The sequence below is a fragment of the Numenius arquata genome, chromosome 8, assembly GCF_964106895.1.
Source record: "Numenius arquata chromosome 8, bNumArq3.hap1.1, whole genome shotgun sequence".
Taxonomy (NCBI): domain Eukaryota; kingdom Metazoa; phylum Chordata; class Aves; order Charadriiformes; family Scolopacidae; genus Numenius; species Numenius arquata.
The window spans coordinates 51,522,060-51,546,405 of record NC_133583.1 but is presented as its reverse complement, the minus strand read 5'-3'; the positions used below and the strand labels follow the sequence as shown (position 1 = coordinate 51,546,405).

General features: G+C 43.3%; 2 protein-coding genes across 2 annotated transcripts; one reads left to right on the top strand and one right to left on the bottom strand.

Annotated features, from left to right (window-relative positions):
• The first annotated feature begins 2,698 nt into the window (after positions 1-2,698).
• On the top strand, positions 2,699-11,731 carry PRDX1 (peroxiredoxin 1). The gene is made up of 6 exons (XM_074151425.1): positions 2,699-2,753; positions 5,704-5,820; positions 6,820-6,973; positions 7,232-7,354; positions 8,195-8,325; positions 9,907-11,731. The coding sequence occupies exons 2-6, from the start codon at positions 5,715-5,717 to the stop codon at positions 9,990-9,992; spliced, it is 600 nt and encodes a 199-aa protein (XP_074007526.1). The 5' UTR covers positions 2,699-2,753; positions 5,704-5,714; the 3' UTR covers positions 9,993-11,731.
• Positions 11,732-16,614: 4,883 nt separating this feature from the next.
• MMACHC (metabolism of cobalamin associated C) lies at positions 16,615-22,512 on the bottom strand. Its single transcript, XM_074152273.1, has 4 exons — positions 22,433-22,512; positions 20,207-20,401; positions 19,653-19,805; positions 16,615-19,098 (listed from the first exon to the last, which is right to left on the bottom strand). Exons 1-4 carry the CDS (start codon positions 22,502-22,504, stop codon positions 18,787-18,789), a joined length of 732 nt encoding a protein of 243 aa, XP_074008374.1. The 5' UTR covers positions 22,505-22,512; the 3' UTR covers positions 16,615-18,786.
• Positions 22,513-24,346: the final 1,834 nt, after the last annotated feature.

The window sequence follows — 24,346 nt, the reverse complement described above, 5'->3', positions numbered from 1 at the left end:
GCATATATTATATTAAAATGCCCCCCCATGGCCAGAATTTTACTCTTACTGTGCCCCTTCTGGTATACGGTAAATTCGGGATGTCCAAGTTTCAGCAGGCTTTCTGTACATGCAGTGATCGCTACAGAACACATGTGATGATGTCCTAATGTGCTGGCTTCAGAGGGCACGCACGGACCACCTCTGCTGCGGAACTGATGTGTATATGCTCAACGCGTGCCCAGCGTTGCCCAAGCCCAGTTCGCACCGCTGTTCCCACTAAGTCCAACCTTACTTTACAAGACTTGGATACACTTACGTAAAATCCTCAAATTCTCTTCCAACAACACGCACGGAAACCCAAATGTGTGCTAGTGTTCTGAAACAGGACCCATTTCTTTTCCTTTTATTTTTACACACAGCGGGGATTTTGTTTTCCACATCAGGGACCCATTCCCAACCAAAATACATGGGAGATACTGTGATCAAAACGATACATGGAAAATCTGGCGTGGTTACCAATTTGGAAATCTCTGGGTAGTTCCAGTGCTCCGGCACTGCAGGGCCAGCCAGCTCCTCTTTGTTAAAGCACAAACTACTTTTTGTGGCCATAGCTGTATGGATGGGTGCAGAGAGGCCCACGCTGGGGCTTCTGATGCTCCATGCTAATCAGGTACCAGCTGATCCTGTCTGGCAGCTATTTTAGCAGAAGGCTACACCACAGCTAATCCGCTGTGTGAAGAACAGAGTGTGGAGAAGCAAGGTCTGGTCTGCAGAGAACTCTCTCCTTCCAGCACCCGCTTGGGTAGACTTGACCTTTCTTTCTTGGAGAACTTTGTTGTGTTTTTTTTTTTTTTTTTTAATCTAAGTAGCATCTTACAACTAAAGATTGAAAAAGGCTACAGAAACCCATCTGCTCGCTGAACAAGGAGTGGCCCTGACAATTTATCGCTCCAAAACCTCCAGAAACTGATGATTGGAAAGACTAGCTCAGAAACTAATCAAAAGTAATGAGGCCATGGACATATGAATGGAAATGCAATGCTTAAAGCACAAACCGAGAACAAACTGTGTTGCGGTAGCTGTGCAAAATGAGTATATTTTGCATCTGAAAGTGTGAGAAATAAACACAACAAGCATTAAAGGAGTCTGAAACCATGGGAAACTCATTACTGCTTTGTCCACCAGTAAGCATGCTAGAGTTGCAGTAAGACTACATTGTTCTAGATATTTAAATTAGAACTACCTGACTTTTCAGGGATTAACGGCCTGAGTCAATAGGTAGTTATAAACATGTCTCAATTCATAGACCTCAATTATTGTAACAACATTGATGTCAAGAAAGTAACAAACTTCTTTTTTTTGGAAAAGATTAAGCATACTGAAACAATAGAAACGGCAGTAGGTATGTTGTTTGCATTAAGGTGAGTGCAGGTTTTTTTTTCTGAGTACACTTGTACATGTTATTTTGCTTTTATTATTTGAGGAGTAATTTCATCTGGTACCGAAACCAGTCATCTCTTGGGTGAAATACCACGTGGGTATGGTCACCCGGCAACACTACACAGTGATGTAGACTACAAACATTTAAAGTTTGTTACTCCTTTGTGGTTTTCTCCTTGTTACAACTTATAATCAAGTTTTAACAGGTATGAGAAACACAACTGTAGATTTCAAAACAGACTAGTAAAAATCAGTTGGTAAACACATTTATCCCTTTTGACTAAAGCAAGCATTTTTTTGTCATTTATATTTCCTTAATGACCTTTAGTATGCAGTATTTAATAAAACTTTTATATTTAAATTCAGGGTTTGGTCCTCAAAAAGTACCACAACAGCTTCAATTCAGTCTTGAATCTAAACACAATAATCTTAAGTATTCACTCAGGCTCAATATCCCTCAGAGTAGCTTCGCTCTGGGAATGAGTCGAAACTCCCTGAAATGAATATTGTATCTTCCAAGAGTGTCCATCCTACCCCTGAGGCTCAGAGGTTGGACTTAATTTTCAGGTTTTTTTCTGACTTGCATCACTTGGTTCAGTCTTCCCATTGATGGAGAAGAATCAATGAAAACCTTGGGAATTAGTACCAGGCTGAGAAGCCAGTTGGTAATACAGAGAGAGAGGATAAAGATTTTACCCCACTCCTATATAACATTGTTAATGCTTATTGCTTTGTTAATAGGTCTGATTTTATTGATAATGAAGTCAATGGTGAACTTCCATTCACCCAAATGACATGCCAGTCATCTCTAATTTTTCCTCAAAATCCTGTGTATCCTCTGCCTCCTTGATGACTTACAATTATAGCTTTCTTATACTAAGGCATTAAAAAGCTAATTTATTCTTGCAATAAGCCGTCTGAATCATCTTCCCGTTAATTGTTTACAACAATTACACTGGATATTTCCACGGCACCTCCCCGAACACTCTCTGGAGAATTATGTCCATTTATTCAAATATTTTTTTTTTTTTTTTTTTTTTTTTGCTTCTTTCAACAGTCGGGGGCCGTGTCCCCGTTCAGATAAAGGCGGTGACACCCCGCTATCGACCAACTCGCCAGGGACGGCTGCAAATCCGCCAAGTCATGCTGCCCTTGCAAGGGGCGGGCAGGGCAGGGAGGGGCGGCAGCGGCGGCCCCCCCCCTTCCGCGGCGGCGGAGGAGCCCGTCTCCTCGCGAGACCGGGGCGGGTATAAAGGGACCGGTGCGGGGGGGGGCTGCCGCAGTGTGGGCCTTCCTGCGGCAGTGGAGAGTGCGAGGTTTCGGCGCTTTGTGTAAGTGGGGGGGGCGGCGGCGCTGCTGCTGCGCGGGGGGGGGGGGGGGGGGGGGAGTATGCTCGCTGCACGGCAGTATTCTTGTCGCGGGGCAGTGTTCATTTGGAGTTTTGCACATTGCTTATGCTTTTTTGTATTTATTTTTGCTTGCCCCCCCCCCCCCCGCCCGCCCCTGCTGCGCAGATGGGGTCTTGAGCGAAGCGTGCAGGGCGAGCTCTTGTTCTCTTCACCGCTCTCTGCACCTGCGGCTGCCGCTTCCTTCCCTCGCTTATTTCCCCCCGCCCTTCTTATGTAGGGGGCAGATAACCCTTTCCTATGCCCCGGCCTTTATCAGCTCTCTCCGTTGCGCTGCCCCGGGAGGAGCCGTGGGGTGATCTCCGGAGGCGGGGGAGCGCGGCCATGCCGGGAGCGGAGCAGCCTCGCCCCGCGACGCCCCCAACCCCGGCTGGGCTGGAGGCTTCCTCCCGCTTCCAAGCCTAAAAACCAAGGTTCTGTATTGACCTTGGTGGGGTCATGCAGGGAGGCAAGCGTCCCCTGTCGCTACGGGGGTGAATGCTTTTGGTCTGGGTGTACCCGGCTGGGAGCGGGGGGGGCGTGTGGCTCTCCTCCGACCGCAGCCCGGTAGCTCGACCGCATTTTGGTGACGGTCTGGAGGCTGCGGAGTGGAAGGCTGACGGTGTGTTTTGAAACGGCTTTTCGCTTTTGTTGAGGATATCCTAAAGGTATGAATTTACTAGCTAAGAGCGCCGGCCTGGCTTATTATAATTGTAGTTTGAAGATAATTGAGGCCGTGTGCGGCTATGAGCAACAGAAAGATCTTCTGACCTGATTCAAGCCTACTTGATTTGCAGCGTCCATTCTCCTGTCCTCGAGAATGAAAGGAAATAACATAAGGAGCCTGTGGTCTGTTGCTCTGTGGGTTAGGAAATGCTGTGGCTAAAAATCCAAGCAGAACATGTGAGAACACGTGCTCACCCCGCACGGAAAAGCAGAAATGTTGGTAGGTCCCAGTAGGTGCTTCGAGGAGAGCAGATGGTTCTCTGGCAGTACAAGGCAACTAAATTTCCTCCCAACATTGAAGTTTGTCAGGTCACCTAAAAAGGGGACAATAACTTGTAGTTTAAAAAGAGGAAGTACCAAAGAGCAGTTTGACAGCTTTTATTTGGCATTGAATACCTAGTAAAATACTCTAGAGATTACTGATGGAAAAAATATAGGAGGACTGGCATAGTACTGAGCAAAAGCATGACCTTGAGCTTCGGTAATAGAAAAGAGCGTAATTCAGTGACAAAATGTGGGGTCATGCACTCCAGACAAAACAGCTATTGCTTAGAAGATAAAACTCACTGGCTGGAGGCATCTCAAATAAATATTGCGCAATGGCTGACCCCCCTGTCCCTCTTAGATAACTGCAGCTTCAGAACTGCACCTGCATTCATGGCTACATGTGATGCTTGACAGAGGGATGATTGATGCCGTCCTACTAGACTGTTCCGGTACAATCCTATGGATGCTCTGTAGTTTTGGGGCACCTTCATTCATAAGACTTGCTCCCAGTCTGCTGCAGTGTGAAGCCTAAACCACTGGATGAAGGGCTTTGTTGCAAAAGGCAGATAGAAACACTGAACAGGTTAACACTTCTCAAAATGAAAACTGAGAGGCAGATGGTGACTGTCTATATGCTGTCAGGGTACGCAAGAGAAACTTTCAAAGATAAAACTTTTACTGAAAAGACTCTAAACTGATTAGTTGAAACTTGGCTTGAAGCTTAAGTGTTGATGACTTAAGGGCTAGTTCCCTAGGAAGCGAGTGTCTGGCAAGGGAGAAGGAGCCAAGAAATGAGGTGCTCCCAACCTTTTTTAGAATTGACTTAGTGCCTTGCAGGCAGGACTTGGAAGAATCCTGGAATCTCAGTTTTCCTTAGCAACATGAGACTTATGCTAACCTTTCAGAGGTTTTTTATCTCCAAGGCAGCCAGTGCTTGTAGCAGTGTATAGAATGACTTAAGTGAAATCACTTTTAAGAAGACTTTGAGTTGAAGAAACCAGGTTCATAAAGTTACCTATTTGAAAGATTATGCTCTGGAAGTAACTGGAATTCCAAAGCGATATGCTGCATTCCCAGACTGAGCAAAAATACTGCACAGGGTGTATTATAAATGACTGGCTTTTAGGGCAGGCAGCCAGAAATAGAGCTTTCTTGTCCTTGTGTACCCTTTTACTCCTTTCAGTAGACATGGGGTGGAAATGACCTGGCTGTACAGGTTTAAGAATTTGTGAAACTTAAATTTCTAACACAAAATGCGATTCCCATGTACACCATGAGGCTTTCTAGTTGCAAATAAAACAAGGTTTAATTGTTTGAAAGGCCGAAGTGTAGTTATGCGGAGCACTGTTATCACTGTGGAGATTAACAAAAGTTCTTTTTTTCTGGAATCAACAGGAAGATAAAGTTTTGAGGGCTTAAATTCCATTGTGAACTTGATCAAAGGTCTCCTCATCAAAAAGTCTAAACCCCAGGCTTTCTAACTCATTCACCAAGTGGAACTGGAAGACTTAGTGAATACTGCTAAAACTCTGGAAGGCTAGCCCTGTTTCTTGTCTGTGATGAGCTGATAACCATTACTGTATCATTAGGCGGCTAATGGGACATAGATCTTGAAGTACTAGTAATGTATGTAATGGCTTGGTCTGGATATCTGGGCTGTGATTATTGCACTACATCTTACTGTATTGTTGTTGTTTTAGGGGGAAAATGCTAGTGTTTTGAGTAGACACCCATGTGACAAAGTTAAAACTAATTTCACTTTTAAGCCTTTTGTTGCAAGACCAAGATCTGATAAACTGTCTTTGGTGGTCAATCTAATTTGATAAGATGCTTTGAATAAATGCTTGCTTCCACATGCAAATGTACTATTATCTAAACTGTATTGTTGTTAACTCATATCTAGATTAAATCAAGATGTCTTCAGGAAGTGCTTTCATTGGAAAACCAGCTCCTGACTTTACGGCCACGGCTGTAATGCCAGATGGACAATTCAAAGACATCAAACTCTCTGACTATAAAGGTAAGCTTATGTGCTTCTCTAATTGTACAGATACAGTCTGGCCATATGCAGGAGTGGAGGGCATCTAAGGATACATCTTGATTTGGTTTTGAAGTAGTAGCAACCACTTAGCAGTAGACTGAAGTATTTGACTTGTGCAGGGGTTCTCACTGATGGCTGGAGTATGTTTGGGAAGCTGTCAGCAGCATGGGTGCATATCCAAGCTATGATAATTATTGCTAACTAGCATAAGACTTCTCTAAACTGTTATCTTGGATCAGGCTTATTTGTCCTGTCTATCATACCATGAGACTGATGTAACATCTGCAAAGTACTATGTGGAACAGCAAAGCCTTCTCTTGTAGGTTTTCTGTCGAGGAAAGTAGGTTCTGTCCTCTAACCAAGGAAGTTCCTTTCTCTAGAGTACTAGTAAACTGTTTGCCTTACCAAAAAAGCTTACTAAAATCAAAGGGAAAGCCTGAAATGTTCAAGTACTAATGTGGGTGGCTTTTGAAAGAGATATTTTGAACTGGAAGCCTCAGGCTGTGTGAGGGTGGTGAGTATGTATAGGCTAGTCACCCACTCAAAATGTCTCCTTGGCTTGTACCCTTTTAGACCTGTGGCTCTTCTGCACTCTGTAGTCAACCACAGGGTCTTCTAGTGCAGGTACTGGGTGTACTCTGGGCCAGCCTGTGGGAGTAGACCCAGGAGGCAGGCATTCCCTGTCAAATTTGACAGTCTGGTTTTGGAGACTTCAGTTAAGTAGGGTTCTGTGTTACTAGGTATGGAGTGGCCTTGAAGGGTGCTGCAAATGATGTTTGGCTGAAGTGTAAATGCCCTAGGTGCTTTATGGGCTTGCCACCTATATGGCAAGTCTTAAAATAAAAGCATCTCTAGTTTACCATTTCATCTTTAGTGTTGTATCAAGCCCTTTCTCCTCTGTCAGTATTTGAATGGATGATACTGAATATGACAACTAACAAAGGTACAAGAGATTAACTGGTTATACTGCTCTTCTAGGAAAATATGTTGTGTTCTTCTTCTACCCCCTGGACTTCACTTTTGTCTGTCCAACTGAAATCATCGCATACAGTGACAGAGCTGATGAATTCAAGAAAATTAACTGTGAAGTAATTGGAGCTTCTGTTGACTCTCACTTCTGTCACCTTGCCTGGTAAGAATCAGCCTTTTAACCTAATAGAATATTCTGCCTGGCCTCAGTTATTGCAGGAACTGAATGCTGAATATATTGAGATGTTCTTACTGAAGTATCAAATAAAGGCACTTGGGAAGTATCGGTAGTGCAAGGTGCTTCTCTTCTTGCCTTGTGTCAAACAGAGTATATGGTATTGCAGAAAGGATCAACTTCTGTTCTACCTTATACTTTGTTCTGAACTGTCTGTATTTTTAACATGAAACTCGCTGCTTTTAGGATCAACACTCCTAAGAAACAAGGTGGTTTGGGTACTATGAAAATCCCGTTGATTTCTGACACAAAACGTGCCATTGCCAAAGAATATGGAGTACTTAAAGAGGATGAAGGTATTGCATACAGGTATGTATATGCATAATACCATATGCAAGAAGATAAACTTTCTGTTAAAGTCTTACGTTGCAATATGCAGAGCATGTCAGATGAACACAGAGCTTGCATATACTTGAACACCTGCAGCAAGTTGAAGCTATTAGCTCTGCTAAATGTAAACAGCTTCAAGCCATCAAACACTCCTACAAGGGGAGGTGCTACTTGGTTCTCCTTAGTGTTTAGATTTCTCATGGTTTTGGTAAGCTAGATAAGTGCCTGCTGCTTCCCTTTAATTACCTATCTGCACAGTGCAGGACTCTCTGCAGGTGAACTGCAAATATTGGTGATGTGACACCTACATAGTTGTACAGGTATTTAATCTAGTGATTAAAGTACAGATTAATCAAAACCCCAGCCTTATCTTTTAGTCAACTGTTCGGAGTTCAAGTTGCTGAGGGAGCTGAACTTCTGTGAACTCTTAATGTGACTTTGGAAGACCAATTGATGAGCCTTTGCTAGGTTGTCCTTTTTTCTTTAGAACATTGTGTATAGTTTTTCTTTGAATGGAAGAGTGCCTTTCCTTAGGTTTCTCTTCCATTTTGTTTTTCCACTAGTATCTTCCTTAAATAGGAAGTGTTGCTTTGCTTTCCTTCACTGGTGTTTTGACTTGCCTTTAGGCTTTCAACTGCTAATGTTTCAGTGTTATGCATACGCCAAAGGTGGTTGGGAAGAGGTTGGTAATAGTAGATGACACAATTTATTGCCATAATAAGATTACTGAATTTGAGATTTTGAAACTCGCTTCAGTCTAATCTGTTTTTCAAAAGCTGTGCTTAACTTGAGGGCTGGTTTTCTTTTTTTTTTTTTTAGGGGTCTGTTCATAATTGATGAGAAGGGGATCTTGAGGCAGATAACAATCAATGATCTGCCTGTTGGCCGTTCTGTTGATGAAACTCTCAGACTTGTCCAGGCCTTCCAGTTTACAGATAAACATGGAGAAGGTAAGGGTTCTTCTTCTTTCTAATCTTAAATGTTTCTTTAGAGAACAGTATTAACTAGGCAGGTTAAATCAAGGTGTACTGGATGGTACTAAGTACATCTACAGATCTGTGCACAGTAAGTAATTGTGCCTCTTGAAATGCAGCTGGTCATGTAAAGCTGTGGGTTGAAGGACATCATAGTACTAGATTTCTTATTTCAGTTAATGGTCCATTGAATACTTCCTAATGTTGAAATACCATGTAAACCAAATTTGGTGCTGGTTGTCTGGTCAAGCATACAATGCTTGGTCTCAGTCTTTCAATTAGACACACAAAATACTTGAGACGAGTAAAGAACATGTAGTAATCTAGCCTGCAAAGGTGAGCATAATTTAGACTCTGCTCCTAGATTTGGTAGGCTGAGACCATCAGTACTACTGCTATGTTTTAAGCATTTAAATTCCTAGGAAGCCTGCTGATCTGTGTCTGTGTGTAGTGAAGCCATATGTAGTGAGAGGAAAAGGGATGAGAGTGTCTTTGTGCCCATAGTTAAGAGTGATATGAAGTGCTTGAGGCTGGTAGCTTTTCTGCAGGAGTTACCAAAAAAACACTGCAAACGAAAGGTTTGAACCAGGTTATGGAAACCTGAAATTGCTATATCTACTAATGGTCTTCAGCATGATTAAATTAACTAATGATAGATGTTGCTGCTGGTCATACTTAACTTGCTTCAGGTAAATCAATGGCAAACTTCATTAAATCAAGCTGCTATTGTGGCTATACTGTATATTTTTGAACTAGTACACCATCCTCTTGTCAGCTGAGGAGATGTCCCTAATAATTGATGATGGAGCAGTCACATGTCTTGTAAATGGAGCTTCTTGGGATTTGCTGTGCTCTGGAGTAGCTTTTCCTCCAGAACTAGGACTGCAATCTCATGTAAGCTAGGATAGACCAGAATAAGCTGTGTAGCAACACTCAGAAGCTGAGAATATTGTAGCTAAAACTGCCAGTCTTGCGTGGAGCGCACATTAAGCCTTGCATGGCTGTGAAAAAGGACTACTGTATCAAAAAAAAAAAAAAATGCTGATCTGGAGTCACTGCACTTCTGAGGCCATGCAACTTCTGCATCTTGGTGGCCTTTTAATAGCCATATAGGGGAACTAGAGACAGTTTAACTCTTCTTCCCACTCCCTGTTAAACTGGAGAATGGGACTGGGACTGATTAAAGTTAAGGAGAATATAGACTTGACTGGATTCAAGGAGGACCGGTACTGTAATAGTTGTAAAGCCTTCTGTCCCAGGCTGCTGGAGTTGGTGTTACCTTGCTGTCAGGCTTCTTTTAAGGGGGTTGGAGAGGGATGCATGTGTCAAGGGCCCGCTATTCCATGGGCAAACACCCAGTTCCTCAGATGCTACTACCTAGTGATCAAATGGAAATGAGCAGAATAAACTGAACGTAATGCCATACTGAATAATGCATCTTCTGTACACTGCAAAGATGTATATACAAGTTTTGAGATGCTAGTTTGCTTTAGTGTTGTGTAAAACCTGTTCTGCAGGAGCAGCTGCTAAGTCTTAAACATTTTTTTATCATTTCAGTGTGCCCAGCTGGCTGGAAGCCTGGCAGTGACACAATCAAGCCTGATGTTCAGAAGAGTAAAGAGTATTTTTCCAAGCAGAAGTAACCTTTCAGTTTGAATGGAAACTAGTATGCCTTACGTAAAGAGCAAGCATCAGTTACTGAACTTTGACTAAGTCATTGCATCTGAGTCGAGGGATCATGCTATAGGTATAAACAGTAACTTTTTTACTTGAAGGAAAGTTTGTCCTGTTGACAGTACCTTCATAGAAAATCCTAATGATCAGTATCTGTACATCAAGCCCTGTTGACTTTAGTGACAATGCAGTTTATGTGGTTAGCCATGTGTTGCATATAGAGCAGTTGTATCCTTTTGTAACTCTATTAAACTTGTGGAAAGAGCATGCTGTCTATTGGTCTTATGTTGTAGCCATCAGGAGAGCTGCAAGAGCAATGCAGGTTGTACTTCTGAAAGCTCTGTCTACTGAGCTGTGCGTAGACAACTCAATTCCTAAAGGCCTCTTACAGCTCCATTAGAATGGAGATACTAACAGTTTTCACTTTGCAGTAGTAAAGGACTTTAGTAGCAAAGTCATGAAGAGTATAGGCAGAGGAACTTGGTGTGATATTAGTCTGTCAGACTCAAGCAATGCTGTGTACTGTGCTCTGAGCATGAACCATATTTTCATGCACAGTGTAAACACTCATTTCTGTGTCTACTTTGGTCAAAACTGTTTATGTTAATCTTCTGGGAATCCAACATTCAGTTGAACACTGTGTACAGGAGTGGAAGACTGCTTTCTGGAAGGCAAACTTCCTTGGATATATAACATTCATCCCTAGTCTCTCCTACTACATGGGAGTAAGAATATGCCAGTTACTCATTAGCTGGTAGTCATATGACTAAGATCAAAAGAAGGGTGGCACTATAAAATCTGCTACTTGGATGTGCTCAGCCTTGTCTTTAGTATTTGTATTCCAAATGATTATGTATGTACGGTAAAACTTGAAGCACATGACTGGCCTTAAGTTACACTAAAGCTGTGTAGCTTCATGCTTGAAGGTGGCTTGCAATAAAGTCCTGAACTTCAGACCTGAGGATTTGGGTAAGAAGCCTAGGAATATAAGTGAGTTAGAATGCTGAGATCTTTATGTACCTGTAAAGATTTAAACTCTTAAAGGCTAAAACACTGCATCTGTCTTCAGCTCCTCAAGTAGTAGACAAGTTCTGTCCTGCTTAAAGTGAGCAATAACAAAGTTGAGGCCCAGGGCTACTTAGATGAGTCAGAAGTGAAAGTTGCATGCCTTGAGTAGTAAACTTGTCTTGTGCAGTTGGGAAAAACGGACTTCTCGCAGAAGTCTGTTAAGCAAATACTGCAATAAAAATGAAAATAGCTAATCCCCTAGGTTTTGCCTAAGCATCACAAATCTTCCTGAAAATATATGAAAGTGATGCTTAGTTGGATCGTGATGTTTAGCACTTTAAATTATTCTTCTCAAGATAACAAATGAGGCTAACATCCTGGGTGGCACTGAGAAGTAACAAGAGTGTGTGTGTATGTATGTGTATATATATGTAAGTGAATGTATACTAAGCAGTACGGCTGAGTACTAAATTACCTTTGTCTATCAAATTTCCCTTCCTAGCAAATGGAGTTATGTCAGGGCTAACTTAAAACTTATCTTAGCTGTTATCTAGCTATGCTAGCCTTGAAATGTCACAAAATTGATCAGAGGAATTCTTTAGAGGGCACAATATTGGCATGGTGGAACAGGTGTCTTTACCCTAATGATTTGACTGAAGTAATTTCTGTTACTCGGAAATAAAATTGCATCTGTTTTGACTGGGCTGCTATATCATACAATGCGAAGTGAAGTCCTGGTAGCGTGGCAAGCAAGTCAGTCTGGGCACACAACAAGGGCCCTTACATTAATAACCAAGTTCAGCCCCTCACCATGATATAAATGGCCTCTTAAATCTTTCAAGTGCATTCACTGTTCAAATGTAAAAAAAAAAAAAAAAGCATTTAAAAGGAACGGACTTACTCTCTCGCCTCCCCCTTGTTGTAGGGGATAAAGGGTTTCTCTCAGGTTCTGGTTTCAGAGCTCCCTCCTGAGAGGCGGAAGGAGCCTTCATACGCCCATCCCAGGCTCTCCGGGGCAGAAGAGGATCTGACGGCGGCTGTTCCCCCTGGCTGAGGGGAAAGCCCAGACCCCGCCGTTCCTCAGGGGAGCGGGCGGGCCTCGCCCTCCCCTCACCGGGCCCGCGGCGCCGCCCGCGCTTTTCCAACCGCCGACGCGCGGGGCGGCCGGGGATTGGCTGCGGTGGGGGGCGCGCGGGCGGTGCTCCACCTTTCTGCCCCGGGCGGTGACCGGGCCGCTTCCCTCAGGGGCGGCGGGAGCGGCGGCAGGTGGGAGAGGACGGGTTAGTTCTTCTGAGAGGAGGTCTGCGTGGAGGAACGTGCCGTGAAAATACCTATGGTCTTCATTTATTTAACCTCTGATGTAACGTGTTTCGTTTGATATTCCGTTGATACTGCGTTTCGTGTTTCCTTTGCCTACCTGTCATGTGGAGAGGCAAGTTCTGACAGGAAAATTTTATTAGCTGTTGACATTCACCCTCGTTACTAACACAGTTATGTTCACTTGCGTTTTCAGTGATATCTAATATTGTTCAACAACGTATTTTTAATACCTCCCACCTTTTAAATGTCCCAATAGTAACAGTTGTGTTTGCGTGTTAATTTTCCTATTTTGAAAAGTGGTTAATCTCAATAGCTACTTAAGCAGCTATTTAGAAAAAAATTCTGCGTCTGAAAAACATTTTGGTTACAATTAGCCTGCTGCTGTCTGCTTGGAGTTGGTACACCTAGACGCTACTAATGGTACGTAATTAATCATCATCATCACTGGTCAATTATGACAATGCAGAAACTCAAAACATCCAAGAAACAAAATACCTGTGGGCTACGAACTGTATTATACGTTTGCACCAAGTGGTTGACTCTGAATGCAATTTTTTTAAAACTTTTTTTTTTTTTTTAATTCTTCAGCCACGTGAGGCATTCTTGGGAACATGTTGCCATGCTGTCATTTTAATGTTTCCAAGAGTATAACACACAAAATGGGTAACACACAAAACTTCAAATCAAGAGTCTGGGTTTATTTCTTTGCTTATACTCAATATTGATTCAGATGCAGCTTGGAATTTCCATTAAGTGTTCTGGGGCTCACACCCAACTCCTAGCATCGTGACATCTTTGACTCATGTAATTTTTATGACATTCAAATAATTATAATCCTCACTTATTGAGAAATTATTTTTTCATGTAACAAGATGCCTATTGTATTTTCATTACAGTTACAAACCGGTTTTGCTTTCATGATCAGTGCGTACAGTATTTCCCAGTGAGGTAAAAATACATCAGCAGTTCTTAGTTTCGGTGACAAGACTGATGGCTGTTGCAGTAGCACGTACTGCTTAGTGTGATTTTCTCTGAAGATGCATACAGCAGATGCTATTCAGAAAGGACAGAATCTTGAATGAGATGTTTTGTTTTGTTTTGTTTTTAACGTGTGAGTGATTGCAGGTTGGTTTTTTTTCCTAGTCTGGGTGCTTATTATAAAAGTAATCTTGTATTCATTAATTTCTTTAGAATATCTTACTCAGAATAGTCAGATGAAGGGAAACTGAAATGCACGTTACTGTGTGTCTCCCATTTTTCATTTTTACTGCTGTTTTTTAAAATTTGGGAGCTGAGACAGTTAAAAAAAATGATTGAGGCAGCAGTGAGTGATTCAGGAAGACTAGTCAGAACAATACTGGAAAAAAGGTTGTGACATGAAATCAAAACCTAAAGCTAGCTAATTCCTTTAAAAGGAGTAAGAGGTTTTATGCATTCATAGAAAAATAAATGATTCTGCATAAATTTAAGATTCTGTAAGATATTTTCAACCCAGAAATTCCCCCCACCTCTTCCTTTCATTTACTCACAGGAATTCTCCTATCCCATGCTTTGTTTGACATGAGGGAAAGAATCCAGGGCAACTTAGTGTGAAGGTTTCCAGAAACTTTGAAGACAAAAAAACCCCAAATTATCTTTCTCCCTTTCCTTTAGGAAGTGTTTTGGGAAAATAAAACATATGCAGTTATTAAAAAAGTAAAATTGCTTGCTAAATTATGTACAAACCAACAAAAATAACATTAAATAAGAAACATATTATAGAGATAATGAATGGTAGCTATGTAATTTATTTTTTCAGGAAGTAGCCATTTGAAATACATTTATACATATATAATCACATTTTGAAGACTGTAGTAAATTATTGGAGAGATTTTAAACATTCCACTAAAATGTCTTATTGCTCATTCTGTGATAATTTTTTGTAGTTTTTTTCCATACTTCCCGTTACTATAGTTCAGCTATTGGGAAAAAAAACCCCACACCTTTTTTGGTTTAAAGTGCTGTTTTTCTAAGTATTGTGGACATCTATCTGGTTTTCAGTTGCAGAGAGAATAGAAAAGCACATTTGTGTTCCTTGGTTCTTTCTGTTTCCTCCTTGAAAACCCAGAGGGGAAGTGCTCGGTTTGCTTTCTGAGACAAACATGATTGATGATGTGTCACAGGTTATATGATATGACAGGAAGCCAACTTAACAGAAAAAAAAAAGTCTCCTGAATACATTTGCCCGTTTTGGTAGATGAATTTGTGAAAGTTAAGGTTGCAGACGTACAGCTGGCTCTCCACAGCAAAACGCACTTCTCCTTAGAGTGAGAACCTTGGAACTGTTGCTGCTTAAATCGGTATTCAAAGCTGAGTTTTTAAATGTACTTTTTACATGGGGCTGGACAGAGAGTGCTGATAATCACAGTGGCACTGATCAGTAGCTGCTACTTCTTCTTTTCAGAAATATGGAAGTCTGTACTAAGATTTTTTTTTTTGTCAAATTCAAGTCACTGTGCATTTTCAGTAATTTAACCCATGTCAAATAGTAGCTACACCACCAATAATTTTGGTCATGGATAAAAGACCATGTATACTATAGTGAATGAGTAAAATTATGCTTCTGACCCAGAGGAGGGCAATGTTGCCCTATTAAAAAAAAAACAACAACCTGAAAAAAAAACCCAGCCAAACAAAAAAACCCCAGAAGAGCGCGCTGCTCTCATGAGGTTGGCTATTTTTGTCTGCCACACCAGCACTGGTTTATACAGCAAGCCATCTTTAGTCTTCCATAGTTTAGAGGAAGACAGGACTGTTGCAAGCCATCCTTTTTATAGCAGAAGTAAATAAGGCAGTATCAGGAATTAAGTTTGCCGAACTGTACTTCATACCACAAATAAACATTAATGCTTATTCTTGCACCACTGAAATGTAACTGATTTAACTGGTATTAAAAAAAAAAAACCAAAACCGAACCCCAAACAGCAGTGTTTCTCAAGTGTTTTCCCTTTCTGAGCAATAATCCTGATGGCTGCTTGCCACCAGATTAGATTGTGCTTTGCGTTTAATCGGTGTTTTCTGTCACATCTTTAATCTTAATAAAAATCTCAGTTCTTTTAAGGTAAATGATGAAATAAAAAAAAAAAAAGGAAGTTTAACTGAAGGAGAGGATGAATGATAAATGCTATGTGCATGAAAACTACAGATTTGTTAATTCTCCATAGAACGTTTTACTAGCTTGAAATGTACTGAATATCTTGTTGCTAAAACTAAATTCAAATTCAAGTAGCTTTTGATTATTTTTTTTACTGTTCAGCTCTTGAATACTCAACCCTAATGGTTATATTTAGGAAAAATAGCTACTTTAATAAATGTTTAAAAACTAGGACATAGTGAAAAACTTACTTGTCTAAAAATGTAAAATGTGACTCTTGAACCAGTAAATCCTTCCAAGTATTTGCAATTACTTGTTTGACATTTGCAAATGCCAAAAATAAGAATGTCTTCACAATGCCTCAGGATCCAAGAATGATCCTTTCCTCACCGTGTCTAGTCTTGTCCCAAGACATGACATAAGTCAAACACGTTTTCAAACTTAAATTTTATAAGACAAAGACCATTATACTCCAACCAGCAAGGAAAGAAAATTACTAGTAGTTGCAGCTGTGGCTCTCAGTGACCAAGCTAAGAGAAAACCAGTAAGAACCAATCCAATTCTCTCCAAAGTTACTATAATAGGAATAGATATATTATTAAATATTTGTACTCCGTTCTGCCTGACACAACTGTATTGCCAGAAGCACAAAGAATGCAGATTTGCCCTTACTGTGACTCCATATTCACTAAAATGTTTTTAAAAATAAAAATTCCAGTAGTTACAGGTATTACTTTTAAGTTACTGAGTGAAAACTCCTCAAATATCAGTTATGTATTAGACACCTTGAACTTTTGTTATTGCAAGAACAGAGGAAAAAATGAAAGGCATTGTCATGTGCTTGCTTAAATGATCTTGCTGAAATGACCTGGGAAAGATTAACATTTATTAGACTTATTCATGATGCACTGTTTTGTTTTTTGATATCCCAGATGAGCCTGCCATAATAGTTTACTGACTTCTAATAAGATAACTAAATCTTCCTTGTGTTTTCAGATACTGTTTTTTGTGTGTCTTGGGTAGCTCCCTATTTTCAGCATGTTAAAACCACAGTGATCAATTCTCACTTTAACATCTTTAACTCTCCACAAGTTAATCACTGTATTGCTTAAATAAAAATACTCAGTACTGAGGGTTATTTACAACTTTGTGTATTTTATTTACCAATATACCATGTGAAGAAATAAATTACAAAAATTGAAATGAAATGGTTACGGCAATCTGTTTAAGAAATGAGCTAGGACAAAATATTAAATATTTCTAAGACATCAACCCCACAATAGCAAAATATTTTACTTTAAATTGTACCAGAAAAAGATAAATCTGATTCCATTCTGTATTTCTCCTTCTAAGAGAATCAGTATTTTTTATATGTTACTAATATGAACCATTAGCTCAAGTCCCTGCTAAGTTACAGTTCAGTTGGAAAGTTCTGGAAGGTTAACCAACATTTCAAGCAGAAGTATTTCTATAACAAAACAACAGAATTTAAACAAATTTCATTATTTTGCTTAAATTAAAAGTCACAATACTAGTCACACAGTGAGTCAGGTGTCTGCCTTAGTCAGATGTGGTGAACAAAGGATGGAAAGCAACAAAAGACTTTTTGTAACAGCAAATACGCTGAACTAACCCAGCGATCACATGCTCACTACTCTGTTTACAGGAAAACAAACTTGTTATGCTGAATTTCGATCATGCTTAGTTAGTATATAGACTATGAAAAAATGGTATCAAGCTGTGACTTATTGTGAGGGCTACCTTGGCGTTTGGGTCTCCAAAAGGTTTGAAGAATCACAACACAAAATAAAAAGAAAGGGCTCAGTTCTGCAAAGTGAGTATTTTTGCATCATCATGTTGATACCAAGGAAAGGGAAAAAAGTGCTTAGTGATTTGCAGCATTGCATTGCAGTCAAGTAACAAAACTCCCACAAAATATTATTTTATTATAATATATTATTTTAAAGAGGGCTGAGCCTCAAAGCGCTCTAAGATAAATTAACTCCTGATTCCTAGTGCCATTGTAACCTCTGAACAAATCTAACAGGACAAAGTAATCTAAAAAAATATGTTATGTTTCTGTCTGAATATGCTTTACCCAGCAATATAAGTAACATGAACATCATAGATATCTTCTTTTTTTCCTCTGCTTGTTTGCCTGTGTGCGTGACAGTGCTTCATGTAATGATTTTTATGTGCATGCAGTTCTGTGATCTCCCGCATATGGAAAGTACAACAGGAAACCATGGCAGTAAAACTGCGGCGTGTGCTAGCACGGCACTGAAAAATATTCTAAATTCGAACCTCATCTACCTTAGAAAAAAGGTCACGAGAATTGATTTTTTCAGTCAGTTATCTTAATATGAGTAAAAACTCCACTCATATAGACTTTATTCAGCATCTTTCTAAAGATTTTCATCGGCTGCTCTATGTAGTGGATAAGTGCTTAAAATTGACCTAAAGAGACCGCTTTGTTCTGAGAAGCTGACCCCGGATGAAGAGGAAACACAGCGGACTCGAGCAGTGACCTTTGTGCTCTCCCTTTCCCTTTCGTAACTGCCCAGAAGGAGGCGGCTGCTGTTGGCTGTTTTCCTCATGCCCGCTCCACGTACAGGACCACGCCGCCCAGCGAAACAATCTCTGGAGAATTTTCTTTTGGGTGTTAAGAAAGGAGACATTAAAAGATTTTTAAATTAAATTAAGCCAGCTTCACTGCAAGTGAAGGAATATGGGCAAATCTTCTTTCTGAAGAAGGAAAGACTGAAATGACTGAACATTTATTCCCTAGGGAGAGCTATGACACAAGGGTAATAAATGCTGGATGCATCTAAAAAAGTATCTGCCCTGACTTCAGAGGAAAAACAAAATATTTCAGAGTATAAGGACAGAAAATTAACTTTTTTTACTCTTACCCAGAATAAAACCAAAACATTTGGAAAGAAAATTCTTTAGAACAAAACTGACTTCTCTAATGAGCAGCACGGGTTTTCCAGTTGCCAGTGTCTGACCTTTTCCCAACCAAAGGCTGATTGGCATCTTACCAGACTCCCAAAAAGACACACCAAACAAGCGACAGCAGAGAACAGACCTCTCCCACCTTCCTCCAGACCACAAGCACCGTGATGCAGTGCTCCGGTGCTCCCTCTTATTCCGAGAAGCTGATGTTTGGATTGAGATGCTGCACGCGCCGCTTGGATCTGCCACCTCTGTATCAGCACAACTTCCTCCTCAGCACCATGGAAAAGAAGGTGCTGAGGAGTTACACTTTGCTTACCCTCTGTCCTTTCCCGGAGCCGCATTACTCAGTGAAATGTGCTTCTCTGGGCTTCCTGTGTCAGCCCTAGCAGTCTAAATCTCTCTGCTGGAGGAGTGGCAAAGTAGGCTTTTTGCTCCTCCGAATACTTTTCCTTCACTTCAATTATGTCCCTGTAGCGGCCATCCTGCCAGTGGAAATTGAATTCCTCCAGCAACTCAATTCTTTTTTCCTCTGTGCTCACACAGTCGACAGGGGCAGACTGTTCCAGGAACGGTACCTGGATGTCTGGAAACAGGAGGAGACCCCGGATAGCAAACCAACCGCCATACTTGGGATGGATACATACGCCATAGATCTTCTGGAAGAAAAAAAAAAAGAAGGATCTAGGATGTCTCATTTTGTCTCAAGAAACGGTTAGAGTTCAAAGCATTAAGCTTTGATGCTACTTCTCACGCTCCTAGCCCTCTGTTGGACTGCTGCACAGAGAAGAAAGGAAAGCTCTTTCCTGAACATGTGGCTCGAAGCATTGCATTTAATTCCCGTTCTCCTGTGCCCACACACACGATCCTGTAATGTGGGGAGAGGTCCCTTTTGAAAATCTAACACAGAAATAAACCACAGTGCATTTCCCCCCCTATTTATAATGTTCCAAGCAACAGATCTTCTTTTACACTGAAATTTATTCTCCTGTCTGAGTAGGTTTAATAGGTCAAGATATTCTTCTCCATGTGTGCATCTCCCTACACCCCAAAGAATCTTGGGAGCTTCTGATTCCTCTCTGAAACACTTTATGCATCTGTATGTGATCCGGACTTCGTATTTTCCTGCGGGAAGAACTAGCAAGTAAACAACAATTGTACAATTCAGTGATTGCAGGTTGGTGGTTCTTCCCAGATTGTGTTTTTGCCTCACCTTTTTCCCCCAAGGATCAAGCTTCACATCCTTCCTTTGGTAGTAATACGCGGCTCCAGCCACATGGGCAGCTGTCTGCGCCAAGAACTTGGGCTTTCTGCTTGGCAGGATCTCGTAATCAAAGATGACGTCCACCTTCTGGTCAGGGAATTTCTGGGGAAATCAAAAAAAAAAAAAAAAAAAAGCATCAGCCCAGGCTTACGGAAGAAGATTCACCAGTACAGAAGTGCTGGATGCCGGCAAACCATGCACGTGTGAAACCTGCAGATTTCCACATCCTGCTGCTGAAATCTACCAGCGGCTTCTGGCCTCGGCTTTTCAAACTGTGACTGTAAAGCACCCTGCACAGCTACAGGCTGTAACGGCAAAGAGACAGAATACGCAAGTAAAGCAGGTCAACAGCCCGTTGATGCTCTTAGTAAGAATTACCATCGTGAATAACGCTTCACCCTTCTAAGGAGCAAGGGCAGGAACCTGGCAGGCTTTGTCTGGTGCTCAGCCCACCCGCCTCACATGCCACAATAGTAAAAACAATCGGTATTTCAGGTTCTTACCTCCTTCACCCGTGCCAAATGATGAGAAACACACTGATCCACAGGATCCCTGATTATTTTTAACCGTTCTTTGTTCACAAAAGGTTTAAGGGCTTTGTCAAACATTGAAGGCGTGCTGAGGACCACGAAGGCCAATGTGTCATCTGGGTAGGGGAGGTGAAAGGCTGGCTGGAGAACAGCATTGTACCATCCAACCTTTGGCAAAGAAAAACAAATCTCCATTAAAACGGGGACACCATTCTTTTGCTAGCGGGCATGCAGGGATTTAAAAAAAAAAAGTGGAAAGAAGTTTAAGCACCTTCATTTGCAACCCAGATAGGCAGCCTGCCCAGTGCCTTCCATTCAAACCAAGCCGGTTTGCATACTGGGATTTACAGTTTCTGGAAGCTGCACCTTAATGTGGGAGATAAGAATCATCCACTGCATTCAGCTCAAGACTGCCCTTTATCCAGCTGGGATCAAGGACGAGCAGCCAGTCTGGCCAATGCAAATCAGATGTTTTGGTTTAGATGAAGCTTTTAACAAGTTTGGGGATTTTTTTTTTTTTTTTTTTTTTTTTTTTCCCTCAGCTTCAGCCAGAAAGAAGCTGGTACTTCTGTTTTGCTCGTGTGACAAGCTGCATGGTTGTATTTCTTCAGCAGGAAACATTGGTGTGTGAAAACAAAGGACGTGAAGCTCCCGGCACTGCTAAAACCCCCCAGAACCGTCAGCTGTGGCGTGTGGATTGTGACATGGCCACATTCCGATACCTGTTGCCAGGGCTGGGCGTGTTATAACAGAGAGCAGAAAGGAGGGCTCAAGCCAGGAAGATGTGACCAGGGGGACAGGGCTCAGACCAGCAGCTGCCACGCAGGAGAAGGTAACGGCCAAAACCCCGCACTCCACAATAACATCAGCCTTTTTAATAGGTTGTGACAACTCCCAGTCTCCCGGGATGCCACAAAGACGAGGTCTAACATTCAGAAAGATGCCAAGCGACGTAACTCTAATATTTAGTCTGAAAATGCAAAATACTGGTCACCTCGAAATATCAGTGAAATGAATCTGAAAGTGACTTTATAGGTGACACTGGCAGCCAGGCCTGCCCGTAGGGAAACACAGAATGAGTAAGTTTACATTCTTACATCAAAAGTAAGATGGAAAAGTTTGAATCGGTTCCGTGACTCTTGTTTAAGATGCTGAATCAAGATATTACAAGAAATTGAATCTCAGGTCTGCTCATTTCCCAGTTGACGTCAGCCAGTGCGCCAGGGCCCGGCTGCGTCCGGATTCAATCTAGAAAGGGATACAGCGCTGGGAGCTGCAGCCTTTTTGATCTGGGTTCTGCCCCTCATCCTGCTGCTGGGCACCGGGAAAGCAGCGTTAAATTCTTCCCCAAATTCTGGAGATCTCACTTCTCGCAGCGCCTCGCTCCCTTTTACTTTCTGTCCGATCGAGAATAAGGCGGGAAGTACAAATATTTCGGGTGACAAATACAGCATTCCCCCGAGGAGGGGAAGGTCGGGGTTGATTCTGTATTTGATACTGTAGGCTGATTTACTGCAGATTGCCTCTGGGGTGAGCAAGGAAGGAACCCCGCAGGGTTGGTGGAAGCTGAGGGGAGAGCGGAAGCGGGGCGAGCGTCAGCGGGACGGGGCAGTCTGTGCTTTCATACGCCGGCGTTTCTGCATTTAGGTTAAAATTTAAGCTTGCTCAGAGGACTTTACCCTCTGTCGGTCCAGATGCGTCTGTATTTATCTCTGCTGGCCTTAACTGACAGCCTAAAGGACCCGAGCTGATCTCTGGTTGGGCCGGGCAGCTGTAGCCTTGACCGGCGTCACCGGGCGGGATGAGCAGAGGCTCCCCGGGCGCGCTTCCAGCCGCGGGGAGCTCTGCCCGCCGCCCCGCTCGGGGCTACGCCTCCGGCACCCAGCGGGGCCGGCAGAGCCGAGGCCCGGGCCGGCAGTGCCGCCTGCCGGCGGCCGCGCCAGGAGCGCCGGGGCTCGTCCCGCCTGCGCCAGCGGCCCGGGGCGGGGGGCTGGGACGGGCGCTGGAGGCGGGAGCCCGGCGGCGAATCGCCGCCATCCTCGGCCCGGCACCGCGGGGGTCACCGCCGACTCCGGGAACCGCCACACCACACACACCCACCCCACCCCCGCTCCCACCGCCAACCCCGGGGATGGTGACGTCGCTCTGCTTGGCGTCACCGCGGGCGACGTCACGGCGAGGCCCGCCTGACGTCAGTACCTTGAAGGCGTGCACCTCGAAGCCGAAGGGGCCCAGGGCGCTGCGGAGACCCTCCGCCACGCGCCCCTCCATGCCGCCCGCCGCGCGGGGCACCACGGGAAGGGTAGTTCTAACACCCCTCCTGTGAGGCGGCGCAAGGCACCCTGGGATTTGTAGTGCACACCTCCCTCCCCGCCGGGCAAATTCGCCCGGCGGAGACTCCATGTCCCAGCGGGATCTGTGCGGGGGGGGCGGGGCGGGGCGGGGCGGGGCAGGGCCGGGCCGGGCCGGGCCGGGCCGGGCCGTTCAGGGCCTGCGCGGTCTGAGGGGCGGGCCCGCCTCCCTCTGGTGGCTGGCGGTAACTGTGGCTTCCCCCGGGGGTGGGGCTTCGGCGGGTCGGCTGGGTGTTTTGGAGCGGCCAGGGTGTTGTGGAGCGGTGTTTACCCGGCCCCTGGCCCGTTTCCCAGCTCGCGGCTGAGGCGGGAGCTAAGGCGCATCTAAGGATGCGGCGGGCCCAGGTGGGCTCCTTCCTCCGCAGCCCCTGGTAGCGTCTGTCGCTCTTGATCCGCGGTGGGCTTGCAGCGTGACAGGCCAGGCCCCGAGAACGCTGCGGCTGAGAGGCGCCTGCCTGGCGCCCAAGCAGCCGGGCGACAGGGGAGGCAGCAGCCATCCCCCACCAAGGTGGTTTGAAGGCTCGGGTGAGGTCGCCTCTCTGTTAGGCGAAAGTTTTCCCGGCGTAGTTGCACAGCGTGCCCATCCGTGCCTATGACTCTGAATTGTGCATCTTTTCCTTTCATCATACACTGTTTGAAAGCCCCACCTTCCTGTGTGGGTGGACACTGCTCGTTAAAATGGTTAGCAAAGCCTCTGTGCTGATAATCCTTTTTCCTTCCCCATCTCAAAGAACGTGTTCTTTGCAGCTTCCCTATTTTCTACCAACACGCTGGTCTCCTTGGAGACCAAGCCTCAGATTTGGATCTCCTTACCCTAATCTTCGTAGCAGTTTAACGTAGTCTTTACAGTTCTTGTACAACATTTTCTAACCGTTACAAGTTTTACGAAGTCTCAGGACACCAGGTTGCAAGTTCTTGGGCACAGAACTACTTCAGATATGCAAACTTCTTTCTCTGTGGAGTTCCCTTATATCTTCTAGAAGCATAAAAGTTGTTTCTTACTGTATTGATGCCCTCTGTAGGAGGAAGGCAAAAGGATTCCATCAGTGTTATTTAGAATTGAGGTTTGTTCTCTCCAGGTCTCCTTGTATTGAACCAGTTTAATAACTATGTTCTTTCCTGAACTAAGTTGTTCTCATACAAAATCTGGTTTTGTCCATCTACTCAGACCATTGAATTGCTCGCTCAGTCTGTGAATTGACTAAAGCAGGAGAAAGAGCTGAAGTAGGAGCAGATCAATGAGCTAGAAGGCAGTGAAGGTAAACGCACTTGAACTGAAGCATGGAGCCTCTTACATAGATCGCTTCTTGTTTAGGTTGCTGAAGTCCTTTTGAAGAAACAAAAGGCTGCGAGTGTAGCTTGGCATGATGTAGTGCCGTCTGTGTGCTAAACAAGGGAGCACAAAGTGTTGGATAAAAGGCAGAAAGGGCTTTTTCATTTCTTCCCTTGCCTTTTCTTAAGTGATCTGAAAACCTGAGAATCACCTCTGCTTCCCAGGAGAGAAAATGGACAGTGGAAAACAGCTTGAACAAGTTGAAGTGACTTCCTGGAGGGCCATGACTCTTGGTCTAGAGTCAGATATCCTCTCATGGAGTCCTTCGCTGAAACCCTTGTGATGCACAATATTTAGTCAGCTGGCCAAGTCGCTTTTGAGGCTGTTTAGTTCAAATATTTGAATTTTTAATGTGCATCTTGTCTGTTTTTCTGAATATAGTGATCCAGGAAGATAGGGTTTCTGTGGTCTGATGAGCATACGGCATAG

Bases quoted from the DNA above. Each gene is read 5' to 3' on its own strand.
- PRDX1 (XM_074151425.1), top strand. From the start codon at position 5,715: ATGTCTTCAGGAAGTGCTTTCATTGGAAAACCAGCTCCTGACTTTACG. The intron at 5,821-6,819 runs GTAAGCTTATGT...CTGCTCTTCTAG, and splicing joins CAAACTCTCTGACTATAAAG to GAAAATATGTTGTGTTCTTC. The intron at 8,326-9,906 runs GTAAGGGTTCTT...TTATCATTTCAG, and splicing joins TACAGATAAACATGGAGAAG to TGTGCCCAGCTGGCTGGAAG.
- MMACHC (XM_074152273.1), bottom strand. From the start codon at position 22,504: ATGGAGGGGCGCGTGGCGGAGGGTCTCCGCAGCGCCCTGGGCCCCTTC. The intron at 19,806-20,206 runs GTAAGAACCTGA...TGATTTCCCCAG, and splicing joins ATTTGGCACGGGTGAAGGAG to AAATTCCCTGACCAGAAGGT. The intron at 19,099-19,652 runs GTGAGGCAAAAA...TTTTTCTTCCAG, and splicing joins TTGATCCTTGGGGGAAAAAG to AAGATCTATGGCGTATGTAT.